At 38.5% G+C, this 18,163-nt stretch overlaps 1 protein-coding gene across 1 annotated transcript in view; it reads left to right on the plus strand.

Moving 5' to 3' along the window:
- The window catches only part of FRMPD4 (FERM and PDZ domain containing 4), a 292,708-nt gene that overhangs the window by 170,029 nt on the left and 104,516 nt on the right, over positions 1–18,163 (plus strand). Inside the window, exon 2 of the mRNA XM_059466925.1 lies at positions 15,348–15,464. Within this exon, the coding sequence (XP_059322908.1) occupies positions 15,348–15,464 (117 nt within the window). The remainder of the gene's footprint in view (positions 1–15,347; positions 15,465–18,163) is intronic.

Genomic DNA, 18,163 nt, shown 5'->3' on the forward strand with positions numbered 1-18,163 from the left:
AAATTACTTTGTATGATGTGTATGTCTAATACTCCATGCATACATTACGTATGTGTTTATGTATATATATATATTTTTTTATATATATGTATGTATATATATTTGCAGGTCTCCTTTTTCTCCTTTTTACTTGCAGCTAGATATTCTGTTCCTCATTTGATCATTTGATCATAAAATGGGTAAAGAATTTAAAATAATTTTGCAAATGTAGCTTTTGGTAGAAAAATAGGTAAATAAATCATGTTTACATATTTTGTCAGGATAAGTCCAGTAAACTTGTAGGCTTCAAAATGTCTGTATTAATGACACAGTAGATCACAAAGACCAGTTTAAAAAATATTGTTTATTGCCTACTTGGATTTCAAATATGCCTGCACGTCTGCGTGCTCTGACAGAGCAGGTAAAAGAAATAATTGCCTTGTTGTGACTTAAGAAAACAAGTTTATTTTCCGAACTCCCTAGATTTACTTCTAGGGAACAGTATGGGGGGTAAAAAAGTATATCCTCCCAGATATGTCTTCAGGACTCTGACTCAGCTGTGTTTAACCCAGCAACAGGGTTAGGGCTGTTGCAATCTAAGCTGACGGTCAGTAAATATTTACCATCTAAAGCACCCTGTGTTGTTTCTTTGTGCTGTCAGTTCTGTGGAGCTGATTTTGAGCTGGTGAGTTGCTGCTGTGGACAGGAAGGTTCCTGGGCCTGTGCTGCACTCCAGTGCTGCTCTCTGAGCACACACCTGCCCAGGAACCTGCCTGCTGGGGAGAGCCAGACCACCAGCTGCGCTGTGGGGCTCAGCAGCCCCAGAGCTAGGTACTGGTGTTTGCTGCTGATCATACTGCAGAAATGAAAACCTGACCCTACTAAGGTTAGTAGTAAAAGTTCTGGCCTCTTAAGTGGGATTAGAATTTCTGTTTATCTTCAGTAATAGCGTTGGGAAGCCATAGTCCTCATGTGCAAGTACTGTCCTCCAAAGTGAATTTTCAAACCCAACATATTGTTGTTTGGGAACAGAGTATAATCCTCTTATTTAAATTAAAAATCAGAATATCAACTTGTCAAAAACCTAGGCATATTTAAATTTATTATTTTGTTGGGGTTGGTGATAAATAGAAGATTAAAATGTGTTAAGATATGACCTTTAAAATAAAATTAACTCATTTCACCAATACTGTATTTGCTGACATACTAATTTATTTTAGCAATGCCTACAACAGTCTCAAGTTAACTTAAACTTGGTAACATGCTTATCAAACCAGAACCTAAGTTGCTTGGAACTTAGATTTATCATTGTAAATCACTGCAGTCAGGTTTTTAAGGATATTGAAGCATCTAAAGGTTCAGGTGGGCTTAGTAGAGTCACAGTAAATAACTCCTGTTACTGGACACATTTTTTTGCCAGTTTTATAAATAACTAGGCCCTTATGAACACATGTAGCATTTCCGAATGTCTTTGCAGAAATTAAGCTGTCAAGTTCTGGCTCTGTGCTTCAGAAAATGGGTGGGAGAGTTAATACATTGAGGAAATAAAAATAGCTCTGTGAAGTATAATGGAGTGGTGGGTGATAAAATCAGCCTGCTGACCTGTTGCTTGGGGTAAAGCTTTGCTAGCAAAGGCAGTGAAACAGCAGCACTTAGTATTCATGCCAAATAGGCTCTGGCATCCTCCAGGACTGTTTCTTGGGGTGTGAAACCCTGGAAGTGGCTGGCTGACTGGAAATTTGGAGGCTGGCTACTGTGCAAGTAGTGCTTTGCTGTGGCTAGAGCAGCAGAGAGCTCAGGATTTGCTAGGTCCCTTTACATTCATCTTACCACAGCCAAGATTTTGGGCTGGCAGCATTGGTTTACTTTATCCTGTCAAGGAAAGAATCTATTTCTAAATGAATTTGCAGTGCTGGAGGAGGGAGTGCAAAAGGGTAAAAGTTAATGTATGACTCTCAAACCAAACTTGGTAAGTTTTCTCAGTTGCTTCCATCTGCAGTCACTGTCTCAAGATGTGTTTCTGCAAGAGAAAAATGCACAGATTACAAGAATGATCTGTTTTCTAATGGCTTTTGTACAAGAAAGGATTAAGAAATTTAATAGTCATAGCTGGGGAAAAAATTAATTTTAAATGCTGGTTACTTCTTCCCTGAATTTTGCTGCTTCCCAATGTAAGGGACATGACAAGGAAGCTGGGCCCAAGCCATTTTGGGTCTGACCATCAGTATCCATCCTTTATATTGTTTTTCTGTCTTTCCTGGATAAAATGGCCTCCTGCAACCTCCCATGGGCATCTAAGACTTCTTATAGTCTGACATAGGTATTCTGATCCTTCTTCTGTCAGGGCTTCACCTTTTGCTGTATCATACAGGGCAGCAAGAGAAGAACAAGTTTGTTTACTCCCTCTTCCCAAATCTTCCCATATTTTGTATTCATCATATTCCTTTAAGTGAAGGAGAATGCACAAATTACCATTTTTCTTCTTTTTCTGTCTTCTTTCTTGCAACTCAGAAAGATGCCACTTTTTTTTAATTGTGAAAATCACATATACCCATTGAATAATTTTTAAACCTTTAGCTCACTAGTTCCAGAATATCTGTTGTGCTGAGACTGTCTCATGAAGGCCTGACACGATACAGCTGGTGCTGATTTTGGGGCCAGTTCAATTGAACATATCTCTTTCATTCCCTGTTGGTATGAGGTGACCTAATTTATGGGATATGTTGTGAAGTTATTGGGAAACAATACAATGGTAGGTGGAACAATGCATATATCAGCCCTTAAATGGATTAAACCCACGTGTGGCTGGGTGACTCCAAGCAGTTTCTGCACTGAAAACACAGAAGTTCATTTCAGAATTGCATTGACTGCTAAAATTTAGTGTTTCTGTATGCTCTCTCTCAGATTTTTCTGTATTGATATTGTGCCTAATTTCATTCCTCCTAGCAATGCAATTAATAGCAAGCTCTGAGAACTGCAAATTTAGAGAATGCATAATATCAAAGAGCTGGACTCCATCTGAGTGTGTGTGTAGGTGCAATCCTTCATTGGAGTAACATGCAGTTACAACCTGCAAGCAGATTAATCTACATTACTGTAGGAAAACAGCCAGAAGCACTACAGCTTTTTGTCAGAGAACAGCATTAAACCTGTGTAAGTTGCAAAGTGCCTCTAGTTTTCTTTCTGCAGGGAAAGTTTCATTTTCTGCTCCAAGATCTTTAAGGAAGCTGCTTGTCAGTGGCTGTAAGTAGGTTAGCTCAGCCTGCTGTACCTCTGTATCATTTTCATTAGCTATCACTTGCAGAGGGCTGAGAGAGATTTTTTGGGACCTTCTAGTAGCTATCACAGTAGCAATGCAGTTGTAGTTTGCCAGAATATACACAAGCATATGTACCCAAAGTCCTACCATGGCATATAACCAAGGACTGGTGAAAATTGGAGGGGGAAAGATTTAGGTTATGGTTTTAGTTTGTTTGGTTTTTTTTTTTTTTTTTTTTTTTTTTTTTTTTTTTTTTTTGTTGTTGTTTTTTTTTTTTTTTTTTTCCTGTGTGTATGTGTAATTTCATTTCTAAGAGCCTGCTATTAGAAGAAATTTATAAGTCCATTTACCTAGATGGATTAACATCATAAGATATTAGGGATTTAGATAGCTGGAGCCTTGGTATTCAGGAGCTTTTTATGCAGCAACATTTCACAATTATATTTTCTCTTTTGGTTGTAAAAGTAATGTCTGCCTTCAGAATGTTTTTCAGGTCATAAATCAAATTAAAGAAAAAACATGCATTTTGTGTTACAGGTTTTTGTTTCCAGACTTTATATTTAAAAATCACTGGGTTAGGAAACACTGTTGGGGAAAGAACAGGATACAGACCAAAAAACAAGAAAGAATAGAATCAGCAAATTTTGCTTTTTCTGTCTTTTGCTTTGTGATTAATGGGATAGGCATATAGAGTTAAAGTATTTAACTCCAGGCAACTTAATTTTTAGCGTAATAACTATTTTTCAGAGTTTTTAATGCTGAATTTTTTTGAGTGGGAATTTGGAGGAGCTGGCCTTGTGAGGTCCCTCCCAAATGGAGTTGTCCTGTGATTCTGTGATGTGTAAATGTGTAGGTTGCTATTGGAGCATGAACGCTGCTGCCTCAGAGCTCAGCAAAAGCTTTTGCTGGTCATTGTGTAGCAGGAAAATGGCAGACACACACATGGTTTGGGCAGCTGGTGCTAAAACATCATTCAAGCTGGATTCTAAGCCTTGCTGCTAATCATAAAGGCAGGCAAAAGGAAAGGGTGCAGTCACTGACTTCACCAAGTGTACCATAAATTGAGTAATGGGTGAACAGTGATTCTAAGTTGACAGAGAAGATTAATGTTACTGGTGCTCCTTGTTGTGGTTCTCTGGGATAGAGGGGGCTCTTGTCCAAGAGTTAAGTTTGCCTTGGTTCTGGTTTTCTTTTTTTTTTATTTGCAAACAAGAAATTTCTTCCTTTGTCTCCTGTCCTTCTTTTACAACTTTTCACATTTGTAGCTTCTTGTATGGAAAGCAGTAATTTCCTTGGAATTTCAGGAAGACATGTATGTTAACCAGTAGAGAATGCAGGAAAAAAATATTTTGAAAATAGTTCCTGAGCAAATGTCTAGATCAATTGTCATGGGAATCTGCCTCTGTCACTTATGGATGGATGTTTTGCCCACCTTGTTCAAAGCTCCCCTGTGGTTTGGCTTGGGATATATCGAAGGGATGAATGTCCTGAGATCATTTGTCTCCCGTTTTGTATTGGATCTGCATAGCTTCAGATCTTCAATAAGTTCCATTAGTTAGTTTTTAAGGCACCTCGTATTCTGTTGATGCATATAGTTAAGTAGTGCACTTGCCCTTAAGTATGTAAGCTCTAAAATAAATTTGAAACATGAGACTTTGTTTCCACTTTATTGGCTCATACTTCATGAAATCAGTAAGGCTAAGGAAAAAGTTTTAACACCCCACTCCTGAATAATTCTTTCTCATTTTTTAAGGTTTTACACATGCCTTGGTTTGTGACATAATTCTGCAGCACAACATGCCAAGTGGTAATTTCCTAAGAATGAAACTGCTTCAGATTTTCTTGTCGTTTAGAGTGCTTTAAATAACCTCCTGTCTGGATGCAGGCTTCTTACCACTGGTGAAAATGTCTGACTACTACATAACATGCCCTTTACTTGCAATATTTCTCAGTATGTTGCCATAAAAACCATAATTTTCTCTATTGAAAAATACAAAGGAACTCAAAGAAAAGAATTTAAAAATCCCAGCCTTGTAGCATGATAGCAGTAGAAACACAGGCTTTTCTGCGTATGTTTTGAGAATGTAAGCAGATTGCTCAGCACACGATTTATCTGGTCCTTTTCTGAAGGTCTTTGCAACTTTGCTGGGAATGAAGTATAGAAAAATGCATAGTGTTGTTACTTTTAATAGTTGTTGTTACTTTTAATGTCACTTTTAATAGCAGGATGGCTATTTTATCATATATTCCCAGTTTGGAGAATTTTGGTTTAAAGGCAAGTGGAATATTGAGCTTTTAGGGTATTTTTAATCTACAAATTAGAAAAAACCAGTTTGAACTACAATCATGTTCTTGTATAAAGTATTTGAAATTAGATTTAAGCCTAGCAGACTGATTAGTTTGGTAATTAAGATTTTTGAAGGGGAAATGCTGCTTATGGAAAGCAAACTCAGCCAGTGGTCAGTGGCTGCATCTCATTTCAAGGTCATCAAATGTGTTTTGTAAGGAGATGATCCTTCGACTCTCAAAACTTCTTCTGTAACCACTGTGCAGTGATGTTTTTTATTGCTGGATTTCTGTGTAGGGAAAATATTAAAAATATACTTTTCTTTCACCTCCAAAACTAAGACGATAGCATTGGTTTAATTTCATTTACAAAATATATTTAAGGTAGGCTACCTGTATGTAATTTATTGGCTATTTCATTTTATTTCCCAAGAAATTGAAAGGGGGGAGATTAAGTTATAGAAGAAATCTGAAGAACTGGTAAATATGAGGGTGTTCTCACTCTTCTCCTTTCTCTGCAGTACTCTTCTCTTAAGATCTAGCCAGATCTTTTGTTCTACTATTTTGCTGATGGAGCTCATCTTGAGATGTAGAAAGACCTCCTACCAAAAACAAGCAGTAGGAAGTTAGGCTTTAATCCAGGTTTACAAAAGCCATTTTGTTTCCTTTTTGGCATATCATTTCATGCCTCTAATGCAAGGTCACTCTCCTACAGACTAAAATGTCACCTTCCAGCAACAGTATGCCATGAAGAATTTCCAGGTGACGACAGGCCTGACACATGGGTGATTTCTTTACAGAAATAGAAATAATTTACCAAAAAGTGCTTAAACTTTTTCTGAGCTGCTTTTTCTAGTGTATGATTGTCCATTTTTCTCACAGCAGGCAGATTGTATTCATATACACGTATTGAAGATAATGTGAAATTTACTATGCAGAAAAATGAGATTCCCTTTAGCTTTTCCAAATGCTCTGTGCGTAATTGAATTTTAATAACTATATACACCTCAAATTTTTATGGCATAAAATGGACAGTTGTGTAAGAGGTGGTAAGAAATTATATGCTATACTGTTATTTTTATTTAAAATATGATGCCACTTTACAGCATTGTGTTTGCAATGCTCTACTCTCTCCTACCATAAACTCTCATTATTAGTAGCAGTCCAGTCGATGAGATAGACTGCATTTCTACCAGAGGTTTTATGGGACATTTTTTTCATAAGGCAGAAATGGCAAAATTCCTGCACTTCTGCCTGAAACACAGTGGTGAGTCCAGGCTGCATGTTACTGCAAAACTGGTAAGAGGACAAATGTTCGTTGAGAGCAGAAGTAACAACACATTAAAGCAAGAAAAAAATCCCTAAAAATCATATGTGGGATAAAATTCAGCATATGATAATAGTTGTGATTTTGTCAGGGATTGCATTTTATGAATAATTAATTTGGTGCCTGGTCTGGGGGTATGCTGCCGATCATATGGTAAGATTTCCTGCATATACTAGGCTGAGGGAGAAAAAAAAATAGAAAGGTTTTTCAGAAGATTTAGAAATAAATATCAATACTCCATTTACTAAATTAGAAAGAGACAAATATGCTTTGTGTGCTTTCATTAGTTTGTTTTGTTGAACTTTTTTTTTTTCTCCTGCAATACCGAATAGGCCTGAGAAAGCCTAAGGTCGAAATCCCCATTAAAACAGAGAAAAACATCTCTCACACATCAGCTTATTTAGAGACTTTCACTTACTAGCTCACATTAGCATGAAGCTAAAGCATCCTATGGAACAGAATGTCAAAGAGCCTTTCACAGGCATCCAAGTCCCAGCCATTACTTGCTGCTTTGGGTAATTTCTGGCTTTAGCAAACAAAATTCTGGAGGTGAAAGCAATCCCTTCAGGACTTGGATGGATGGGGTCAGCGTGCTTTAAATGAGAAGTGCTGGCTGTCTAAAAGAAAATATGTTGGAGTCTTTTGTTTTCTATGAAATGGGGCCACATCTTTAATAATAATGGATGTAAAACATAGAGCAAGAAGAGACAGGCAAATGAAAAATGTGACCTGTATCAGATATTTTAAGAAGCCCATGAAACCAACCAACCAAATAAAACCCAGAACAAACCAAACAACAGACATAAAAGTGCATTAATTGGGCAGCAATGACTGTGGAGAATCAGAGTACATGCGCATTTTTTGCTGAAAGGGAAGACTCGCCTTACATGGAACAGGGCAGTGCAAGAAACAGCTCTGTCAGTGCTAGAGCATTTATAACTTTTTGTGGAATCTAAGAAAGGAAACATTCTGGGGCAGGCAAGGTACCTCAAGGAAGGACAACGCCTTTGCCTTGAACCTTTTCCAAGGCATGTGGATATTGTTAGTGCCTGGAACAATCCAGCATTGCCTCACAGGGTTTGTTTCATACCTTGTCCCAGTGTCCTGCCTGTACCTTTGGTAGTTATGGGTCCACAGAGGACAACAGTGGCTCTTTGAGCAGCCAACACTCAATTCTGAGGAGCTTTCTATATGTCTGAAACAAGCGTGTTCCATAGGTACTTCACTGTGCTGTTGGTTACTTGTGTCTTTGCACATATCAGTTAAAGAGGGAGGAAAGCAAAAATAAAATTTTGGAAGATATTTGGTGAAAAATGTTCTACACATAGATCCTTAGAACAAAGTTTGTTTGGAGGTAACATCATGTTGTTGTAGTTTCAGACTGAGAGGAACCATTCCTTGTACAGTGGGGTGTGTAATGGGACATTTTGAAAAAGCCAGTGGTTCTGTTCTTCATTGTTCTGTACTGCCTGTGATACAGACAGAAGTCTGGAATTGATGCTGAAGTGTTTGGAGCCTGTGAGTGGCTGAGAAAGTCTCCAAATAGACTTTTCTGGCCATGTGGAGCTGCCTTCTTTTTTCCCTGATGAAGTGATGGGCACCTGCTGGTGTTATTTCCTGCTTGTGTGGCAGGAGAGCTGACATGGAGCATTCCCCATGGAATCCCTGGTAAAAGGGATCCTTTACCTTTCAGATCAGCTACACAGCATGGACCCTTGTTGTGTCATGACTGGCAGCAGGAGCAGTGACTTCTGGAGGAGGAATTCATAATTCATTGGAGTGTCTTCTGTTCTCAATCTAGGCATAGGCTGCCATTTAGAAAAAATCTGTTTTAGGCACTGAGGAGATGGAAGCTAATGAAATCTATGAAAAAAACAGTCTGATGGGGCTTTCTAGAAATGTAACTTCTCTACAATTGTGAATTGCATAGAGGAGTTCAGTGTGAATTTTTGAGTTGTACTTGAGGTTTCCTCTGGTCCCCCAAAGGATTTAAAGGTCGAGTGAAGCCTTTAGCATCATTCTCTGTTTGGAGTAAGAATGAGTGGTACTTGGTGAAATTGTGAATAATTCAGAACATCTGTGATGGAAAGTGAGGACAGGAGAAAAAAAAGTTTGGAATTTCTTTTGCTTCAGCCAGTGTTTGGGGAGTAGTTTATGCCTAAGAAAGAAAAACTGAGCTGGAGACTCAGTTTTCTGATCAACCGGTGAAAGGCAACCTGGTTTTATTCATAGACCTTACTAGGAAAATGGAAAAAACCAACACAAAGTACAAGAAAGGTGTTTATTTTCTGAATAACATTTTCATTTTCCTGATGATGCATGATGCAGTGAGAAAATTTCAGGCAAGTGTGTAGAATACAGCAGTCTTATTCTACCTTTGACAAGAGCATGGCTGTGTTGCAAAATTATTGAGAATGACAGGTTTCAAAGGGCAAAAATATTTTTCTAGCATTTTATTCTTATGATCAAATAAGAGGCAGTCTTGGACAACAATTCTACCTTTGTTGATTGGTTAATTACAAGTTTGAAACTCTAAACTCATTTGTGGGATGATACTCATCAAATTTCTTTTAACTGACATACAAAATTTCAAAAATATAACACATTGAGATGAGGACTAAAACCCTTCTGCTTTCTTACCCATCAAAAGATTTGAAAGCGTGTGGGTTGTAGAAGATGAAGGATATCTGAAGTCATTAGGGTTCCCTTCTATACTGAAATGATTTAGTAATAAGAGACTCAGTATGAATTAAGTTTTTTACTACAGCAGAAGGTGTCTGGGGCAGTTAATTTTCTTCTTTTGAGTTTCTGGCAGAACTACTTCTCTGGGGGTTTATAGGACTCATCTCTTCAAAGACAAGAAGTCTTTCAGTGTCCTTGATCTTGTATCCAGAAACTATTGTCCATCATGTCTGTGTGCCCCTCAGGAGAGTTTCAATAGCAGGGTATGATGATTGATTTTGATAGTATCTCTACAGATTCTTTAAAACTTTCATTCCTCATTTTTCAAGTTAAAGTGGTATGATGGAGGTAAAAGTATTGCTGTAGTCTTCTGGGACAGGAGAGGGTGAGAACTGGATTGAGAAAGAAGGGTTTCATTCCTGAGGCAGTGCAAGATTAAATATCATAGAGAGACAGTTACTGAACTCCACTTGTGTCACAATAATGTTTCCTATTTGCAGATAGACATGCCCTGCAGATACTTCAGGTGTGGTGTTCTTACTTTTTAAAACAAATAATACAAAATGTTTTATCTCTGGTGCTCCCCTTGGTACCTCCTTGGGATTGGTGTGGCTAGAGCTGCCTCTGTGCTGTGGAGCTGTGTGTCCTCCATGAGCAGCCCTGGGAGTGCAGTGTGGCTTTTGTGCAGGATGTCTTTCCTTTATGATGGGTGGGAGAGGGACTGCCCTATGTATTGGCATGTGGGAAGCAGAGAACTGGCTTTTGTACCAATGGAGAGTTGAAAAGAAGCCAGGCTACGTGGCAAAACTCAAATTTTGGAAGTTTTTCTTCATGTAAATATTAATATAGTAAAGGAAGTCAGCGTATCGACACTGTTACTCCATTTGCAGCGCTGAGCTGCTTGTGCTACGTGGTCTCACTTGTGTGAGTCACTGCTGCCCCTGCAGACAGTGCTTTCAGGGAAAAATAATTCCTGTGTGTGAGGGGGTACTGTGGGAAGCATCAAGATGTTGAACAAGATGATTCCAGGACATTGAATATCCAAATGGTAAACACAACATTGTAATGTGAATGAATCCCCATAATAAACATTCTGTAATTTCAGCCATTCACCACAGCTGCAGCGGTTCAAGGGCTTGCTATAAAACATTAGCAATTAGCAAAACATTAGCACTATTTTAATCCAACTGAGGAAATCCAAGGTAGATGCTTAAAAAGTTACTAATACATAAAGAGAAAGTAGGCATAGAATATTAATATTTCAAATTATTTATACTTAGGAAAATCATAGAGCTCCATATGGTTCCACATACAGAGATTTTAAACAATTATGAGGATTTTTGTCAGAGACTGTGGATCCTTTCAGTTTTTGATAGCCTGTGCTGTGAGCTAACAGATATTAAATAAAAGCAACACTGGGAGAAAATAAGGCAGAGGGAAAAAAAGCTAAGGGTTTTTTTTTGTAGATGTGTTGAGGGGGAGTTTTCAAGGGGAGCTGCTTTGATGGGAACATTTTGGAAGGCATGCCCCAACTGTATACTGAGTGTTGTGCCCCATTAGACATTAAATATGCTAAATACAATCGGGATATTCAATTTAACTGAGTGCTTTACCAAAGAACTCTCTGAAGAATGCAGTTCTACCATTTATTTTTGCTGCCATGTGACCATCTGTGAGGCCATGAAGTAAGCAGAGACGAATGTGAATGGAAAAAAAATTAGCTGCTAATTTTAAGGTGAAACAGTTTACTTTCATTGGCACAGGAGCAACTGTGATGTGAAGCAGGAGATGCTGGAAAATGGGAATGCTTTTGTGTCAGTGCCAGTTTATGCTGTTTTAAAATTACAGCCTGAGAGCTTAATTTCCACTAGTTCAGGGAAGAACTATATTTATAACAGAATTTACAGGCTTGAGCTATAGAGGTGGCACAGTTAAAAAATCTGTCAGGATTTCTATAGCAAAGACCTGTTGAGAGGAATCTCCAATTGCTGGTTAAAAGAAAACAATTTGGGGCAATATTACATACTTATTGTCTGTATGTATGTATTGTCTGTCAATTTTTTTAAATTGAATTTTTCAACCTATTTAAACATTTATTTTTTCCACGTTTGAAAGAAGAAATGGTATTGCTTTCTATGTTCATTATTAACGCTATCTGAACTGCTCTGGACATTAGAAAATTTTTATCTTTAATCTTTAAAAATTCAAACTGTTCTAGTTTTGATCTTTAAAAAAGAAGTGGATAATGCTAAAGATTTGCACTTCTTGTTAAGGCATGGTTTATGCTGAGTATGTTCTCCATATCACGTAAAGAGCATATCACTGGAACAGTGCAGGAGACTTTACATATGATCTCATGTTTCAGGTCATTACTCAAGCACAGGACAGAAAAAAAGCTGACCTGAAGATGTTTTCTGTGGCAGAGCTATTGCATTATCAGTCAGAATGTCCCTCCACAGGACACATTGATTCCTTACACAGTAATCACCACTTTGGTGATTTAATGAACTGATTGTTTAATGTCAAGGAATTCGGAGAGATCAGGTTTTATATTTCTGCAGTAGGAATAGCAAAAAGCAGGTTGAGGGATATTTTAGCTATTCTGCCTTTTTTTCAGACCCCTGCTGGCATGGTGCTGGCCTGGCTTTCCCAGTGAAGTTTGGCACCCAAGAGCTGTGCTCCTAAAGGCTCTCCAGCAGCCAGGCTCTCCATTGCCACGAGCAAGCAGGGAGGGTGATGGACAGCAGTGCCAGTGCTGCCTCTGCAGCCAGGCTTGCTCAAGTAGAAAGTGCATTTTCTTTGTCTTTTTGGCCTTTGTAAGTGCCATAAACCTTGGCAGCCTTGGTGTGCTCCTCCTTTGCCTGTGCAGGAAGGAAATGGCGAGTGGTGATCACTGACCTGAGGGATTTATCCAAGGTCACCAGCTTGGAGGTGGGATTTGGACTGGGATCTCCCAGGGCCTGATGATCTTCCTCACCACTAAGGCATCCTCTAGACTTAAAGATTACCAAGATGTCTTTGTTCTTCCCCCAGGTGAAATGTCTGACTTGCTTATCATTCCTGGCATTTATCTCCTCTTTGCCATCTTTTCCCCTTCATAGTGGCCACTGAAGAGAATTCTTGCAGACAAGCAGAATTATATTCAACAAGTGAAGGGAGGTGTAGAAAAAAATGCAGTTCACTTGCTCCTTTTTTCAGACTGTACAGACAGCTGAGAATCCTAGTCACCTCTGAGAGTAAAGACCTTGCTTTATTGTAATGATGTGAGTGTTTATTATTGAATTGCACAATAGCTGTAGGACAAATTATGTCTTTTTTCCCTCTGGAGCCACTGTGAATTTGCACACATCTAATGTAGGTGCATACAGTGTCTCAAGTGCCAATTTGTATCCCACTGATTTTATGAAAGTCTGGAGGAGTAGATCAGATGCAGACATATTTATAGTTAAGTAGGACAGTTATTACCTGTTATATATGATATGGTTCTGACACCATTAATGTTTTAAGGGCTCAAAGAAAGCTTTCAAGGGAATTAGATGCACCTTAAAATTCACTAATACTATAATCCTTTCAAAGATGAGCCTTTAATTTGAATGCAGAGAGTTACAATATTGATCATCATCACTGTCCTATGCTCCTACAAATTATCTGATAGTTTGATGTACTTTACTTGGGAATTTAAATGTCACTATATCCATTTAACAGATGGTGAAATTATAGCACAGGGTTTGTGAAACACATCTAATTAAAATGAAAACTGTTGAATGGATGGGTATCCATTTATACAGTGTTGATAAAAAAGGTTACATTCTAAAGTATTTAGTTAACTGCAGTGGTTAGGATTCCAAATACTCCAAAGTGTTGTTTGAAGTCTGTAGATGTAGTTAAGCTGACATTCTCACATTGTAGAATGGCTCCTGTCAAAGAAGGGAGGGCCCTTTCTTTGTCTCTCAAGCATATGGAGAAAAAGGAATGTTTAGGTTTAGCTTAACAAGAAACTGCATGAGAGGGTGTTGAAAGTGTATTGGATTTGTTCCTTGTATAACTGTTTCTAATCAATTCCTTGGAGTAGAAATGGACTCGTTGCATTTATCTGGGCTAGTGTAGGATATCTGACATTTATGTGTTTGATTAGCTTTGAAAAACTAATTTTTTTAAGGATTCTACCATTTTCAATATTAGATTTAAACCGTGCCTTATGGCAAATACCAGTGTTTGAATATGGTAACAGAAATGTTTTTCTACTCCTTGAAGATAGAGTACTTAATGTAATTGATAAACCAAATGATACCTAGCATTCCATTGTAATGCTCTACTTTACATGTAAATTGTATTTTGAAGCACCATTTTTTTTCTCAATTGTGATTAATCCTTGAAATGAAGGGGGAGGGTTGAGCAGCTAGTTTGTTTTTAATGATAAATTCTTCCTTTGGGAAAGATTAACTATGCACAACTTCATTGAATTTAGCAATTTACAATCACTTGTTGAGTTGTCTGTGGAGACCAATTCTGTTCCTTCAGAAGTGCTTGTCAGGTTATATTGTGCTCTGTTTCTCTAAAGAAAAGAATTTCTTATGCCTCTATCTGTGGCAAGGGGAAATAAATTCCTTGCTACTATTTGAATTTAAATAAATCTAGCACATAAAACCAAGCTGTAATATATTTGATGAGTGGAGAAAGACAAAAATGGGGAAGACAACTAATTCAAAACATGCTCTTATTTTGTGTAGTTTTGGTTTTCATGTCAAAATTTCAGATTGTATTCCATGTTGGGTGCTCATTCCTATTTGCCTGTCTGTCACATGCCCTTAGCTGGCCTTTAGCTTTTTTGGTTGCCCTTCCTCTTCTTCCTGCTCTTTCCCTTTTTCAGATTGCACAGATATTAATTTTGCTAAGAGACTTGTTGTCTTCTGAACCTCTTAGTCCCACAGGAGAAAGTGGGAATGTGCAGTAACTAGCTTAATGCCTGCCAGTGAGGGGAAAAGCATGTGTGCAAACATTGGGTATTCCCGTGGGAAACGATGGTGGATCCTTGCTAGCTGAATCTTCTTCTGTGTGGAGTCAGTACCTCAGAAAACATTTCAGATTACTGGGGAAACACTGTCACTTGGGAGTGCTGCTGGGCCCTTCTTTGGGAGTGGGAATACTAGCAGACAGTGCTGGAGCAGTGGGATAAAACACTGTGTGGGCTCAGAGATGCTGCAGCCTTTTAAAGGTTATTTGGTGGGAGAGCTTAATGGATAATGATCAAGTGCAAGGAGATTCACATATTCAGTCAATTTAGCATGTTACACAGCAGTGTCATGGCCTTCCCTCGTTCCAGCACAAGAAGCAATAAAATGGTTTGCTAACAGAGAGAAGGTTGGTGCTCCTTCTCGTCCAGGTGTTGCACTGTGTGTTTGATCTGCAGTGATGCAGTGGGTGGTTTGGTTTGATTTTGGTTTTTTTCCCTAAAACTGTGCTGAGAGCTGGCATTTGAACAAGGAATGGTGATGAATGAAAATGCTTCCTGTTCCTTGTATTAAAAAAGACTGAAAATTAGCACTGTGTATGTGGGAATGACGGAGAATGACAAATTCACCAACCAAAGGGCTGAACTCAGACTGTTAGAAATGACAGCCTATCTTTCTAGTGACTGAAAGAATATCATAAATGTAAATAGATTGGCTAACCTCCGTTCCTTGCCTGGGTTTTGACTCTGTATTTCACATCTATGGAAGTACTTTGATGTCAAGTGAATCATATGAAGTACAAGAGAGAAATAACTTATTTTTTCCCCCTCTCTTTTCCCTTCCACATTTTCCAAAACTGCAGCCACAGGAATAAATCTTCAGGCTGGCCTCACCCTTCAGGGACCTGGAGCTTGAACCAGGGGACACCTTATGGATGGGAGATGACGGCTAACAGAGATGGAAGAGATTACTTCATCAGGTAAGGGGCAGTGTGAGCTGTGCACTGTGGGGCACAGCACTGCAGCCCTGCTCTCAACTGTATACCCTTGGAATCCTAATTCCTGCTGCAGCCCAACACGGTTAACGTTCACTGCTTTGATTTATGGCACAGGGATAGCTCAGACTGTGCTTTCTGCTCTTTGCTTTGGTACTTGGTTATTTCATTTGCTCAAGAGAATGTTGGTAATACAAGGACCTGTAATTCTTTGAGAATTACAAGTAAGGTCATTAACAAAAGATGAATAAAAAATAAAAATGCCATGTTTAAAGAATGAGGCAGAAGGTCAGTTCTGACTGAGACTTCCAACTCTCCTACATGTTGATGCCTTAGGATTTAGCTTTTATATTTTTCAGATCCTGTACTGCTTCAGTTGTGTAACTCTAAAACTCCAAGCCTGTCAGCTACTGTTCTCCTCTTTTATTCAGACAAAGCAATTCCTCTCTAGGCCTGAAACTAAAGGACACTTTATTGTCCCAGGCCCAGAGAGATGTAAACAACAGTAAAGGGGCGGGGGCAAACTTGGAGTAAATTACTTCATTACCTGAAAGTGTAATTGAAGGATTAACGCCTGATATGGAAATAGACCAAACTTTTAACTTGTGACCATTGTCCATCTTGGGAAAAGCCGCCCGGAGGCTTTTGACTGCCCAAGGTGCACCTATTGAAGACCCTTAATGAAGACCCACTTTTATACTCTTAATTTTGTCTAGCCTCTGTTTTAGGTAGCCACTCCAAGGCATCAATATGAGGTCTTTTGGTTTGTCTAATATATTCATTATACTGGTAATAAGAAAGTGAATGTTTGGATTGTATATAGTAAATATGCTAGTTCTTGGCTTTCCCATAGTTTTCAGCTCTGGTTTAAAAAATAAATATCAGTATTTATGGTATAATTGTAAAGATAATTGGCTTTTCTTTTCCCATCGTAAGCTGTGCATACTTATTTTTTAAATCACTGAGGTGCCTTGGATAAAACACATTTTGCTGTTCTAGCAAATGTACTCTTAGGTGGCTTTGGAACTTCTTCACTAAAGTAGGATTGGCAGAACTATTGGCTGCTTGGCATTTTTTCTTTAGCTTACATTTCATTTTTAAGGTTAGCATTTTGATTCTGTTCTTGTGAAGTTTTGACTTTTAAAATTGTTATTTAATTTTTGTCTTTATCAACTATTTAAAAACTTGCAGGTGCTTGAAAAAGTCATGGATGAGAATTACAACTCTTTTAACACAGAGGAGAAGGATCAAACATATTTTTAATTGACTATTAAAAGTCTTTAATTCTCTCAAGATCCTTCAACTGCAAAAAAATAATTGTAAAGCATAAGGCTGAAGATCCCTGTAACTGTGCTTTTCTTCCCTAGCCCTTTTGCCCACGGCTATGCCTTGGCTTCCTAGGAGGCATTTGCTTTTGGAGCCAAAGCAAGATTTGTAGCAGCCTGGTGACCTGAAGGCTTTCAAGATTTAGAGCAATTTCAGACCTGTCCAAATTGGAACAAATTTTCTGGGTTAATGAGGGCTCAGAAGCTGACTTTGAAATGTTGTTTTCTTGCTTCAACAAGTATTTGTCATGCTTTGGATGTCTGAAGGATGGGCAGTGTGAAGCTGAATGCCAGGCACAATATCACTGTATTAGCATAGGCTTTCTGCCTGAGTTAATGAGGCTTTCCAAGAAGTATAGGTGAGCCTCTCTGAGACTCTTGTTTCTGTTACTCAAGTTCATGAAGATACCTGCACATCTCATTCTTATTTTCTGCAGACTGTTGGCATGTTTTCATCTGTGTGAATGAGATTCATTTGAAGGATTAATATCCTGATTATGAGGAGAGTGGCTACATTTGATTGCTCCTCTTTCCTCACTGGTCACATAATGAATGGGATGCTGCACTTGTTGTGTAGCTGTCAACAGCTTTAGCTTACAAAAAGCAGTGCTTTAGTACTCATTAATTTTGCAATTTGGGAATGTTTACTAATCCTCTGTAGCTAATGATTATTCGTTTGTTTTTTTAAAATGGCTTTTAGTACCTAAAAGTGCCGCATCCCTCTCTTAAACTGAGAAAACTCTATCTAGGAAAAAAAATCCATAACAGGGAGTGCCAAATTATGCCTTAAGAAACATGAGGCCCATGGTTGTTTTGTTGTTGGGGTGCTTGTTTTAGGTTTTTTTTCTCATGCTCTTACAAGGTGCTTGTTTTTTGTTCTCTTTTGGGCTCTGGTCTTCCATTTTTCTCTCGATAGCAGACTACGTGGAGAAAAATAGTCTGCTCTAAGAGGTAAAGGGCATGGTAGAAGCCTTTGATGTTTTGTGCCAGACTTTCCAACCCACTGGAAGCTCTGAGCAGTTTCAGGTGCAAGGTGAACAGTGCTACATACCTACACACTGTGTGGTTTATTGTACACATTCCTACAGGACATATTCCTACAGTATCAAATGCTTCACAGCAACAGCACTGGCTGTAGCATGTGCACTGATGTGCTTCCAGAGCAGCAATGCATCTTACATGAAATGATGTAAGGAGTGCACTAAAAACCAGTACTTTTGGAAACAGGATGAAATCAGGAAACCATTTGGAGCCATGTACTGCTAGCAGCCATCCACCATTAATAGGGAACATCAGCCCAGGTGGCTGCTGCAATGTGACTGGGTGGTTCCATTAGATAGATCTTGGTTTGAGAAGAAT

This window comes from Ammospiza nelsoni, chromosome 2, assembly GCF_027579445.1.
Source record: "Ammospiza nelsoni isolate bAmmNel1 chromosome 2, bAmmNel1.pri, whole genome shotgun sequence".
Lineage (NCBI taxonomy): Eukaryota > Metazoa > Chordata > Aves > Passeriformes > Passerellidae > Ammospiza > Ammospiza nelsoni.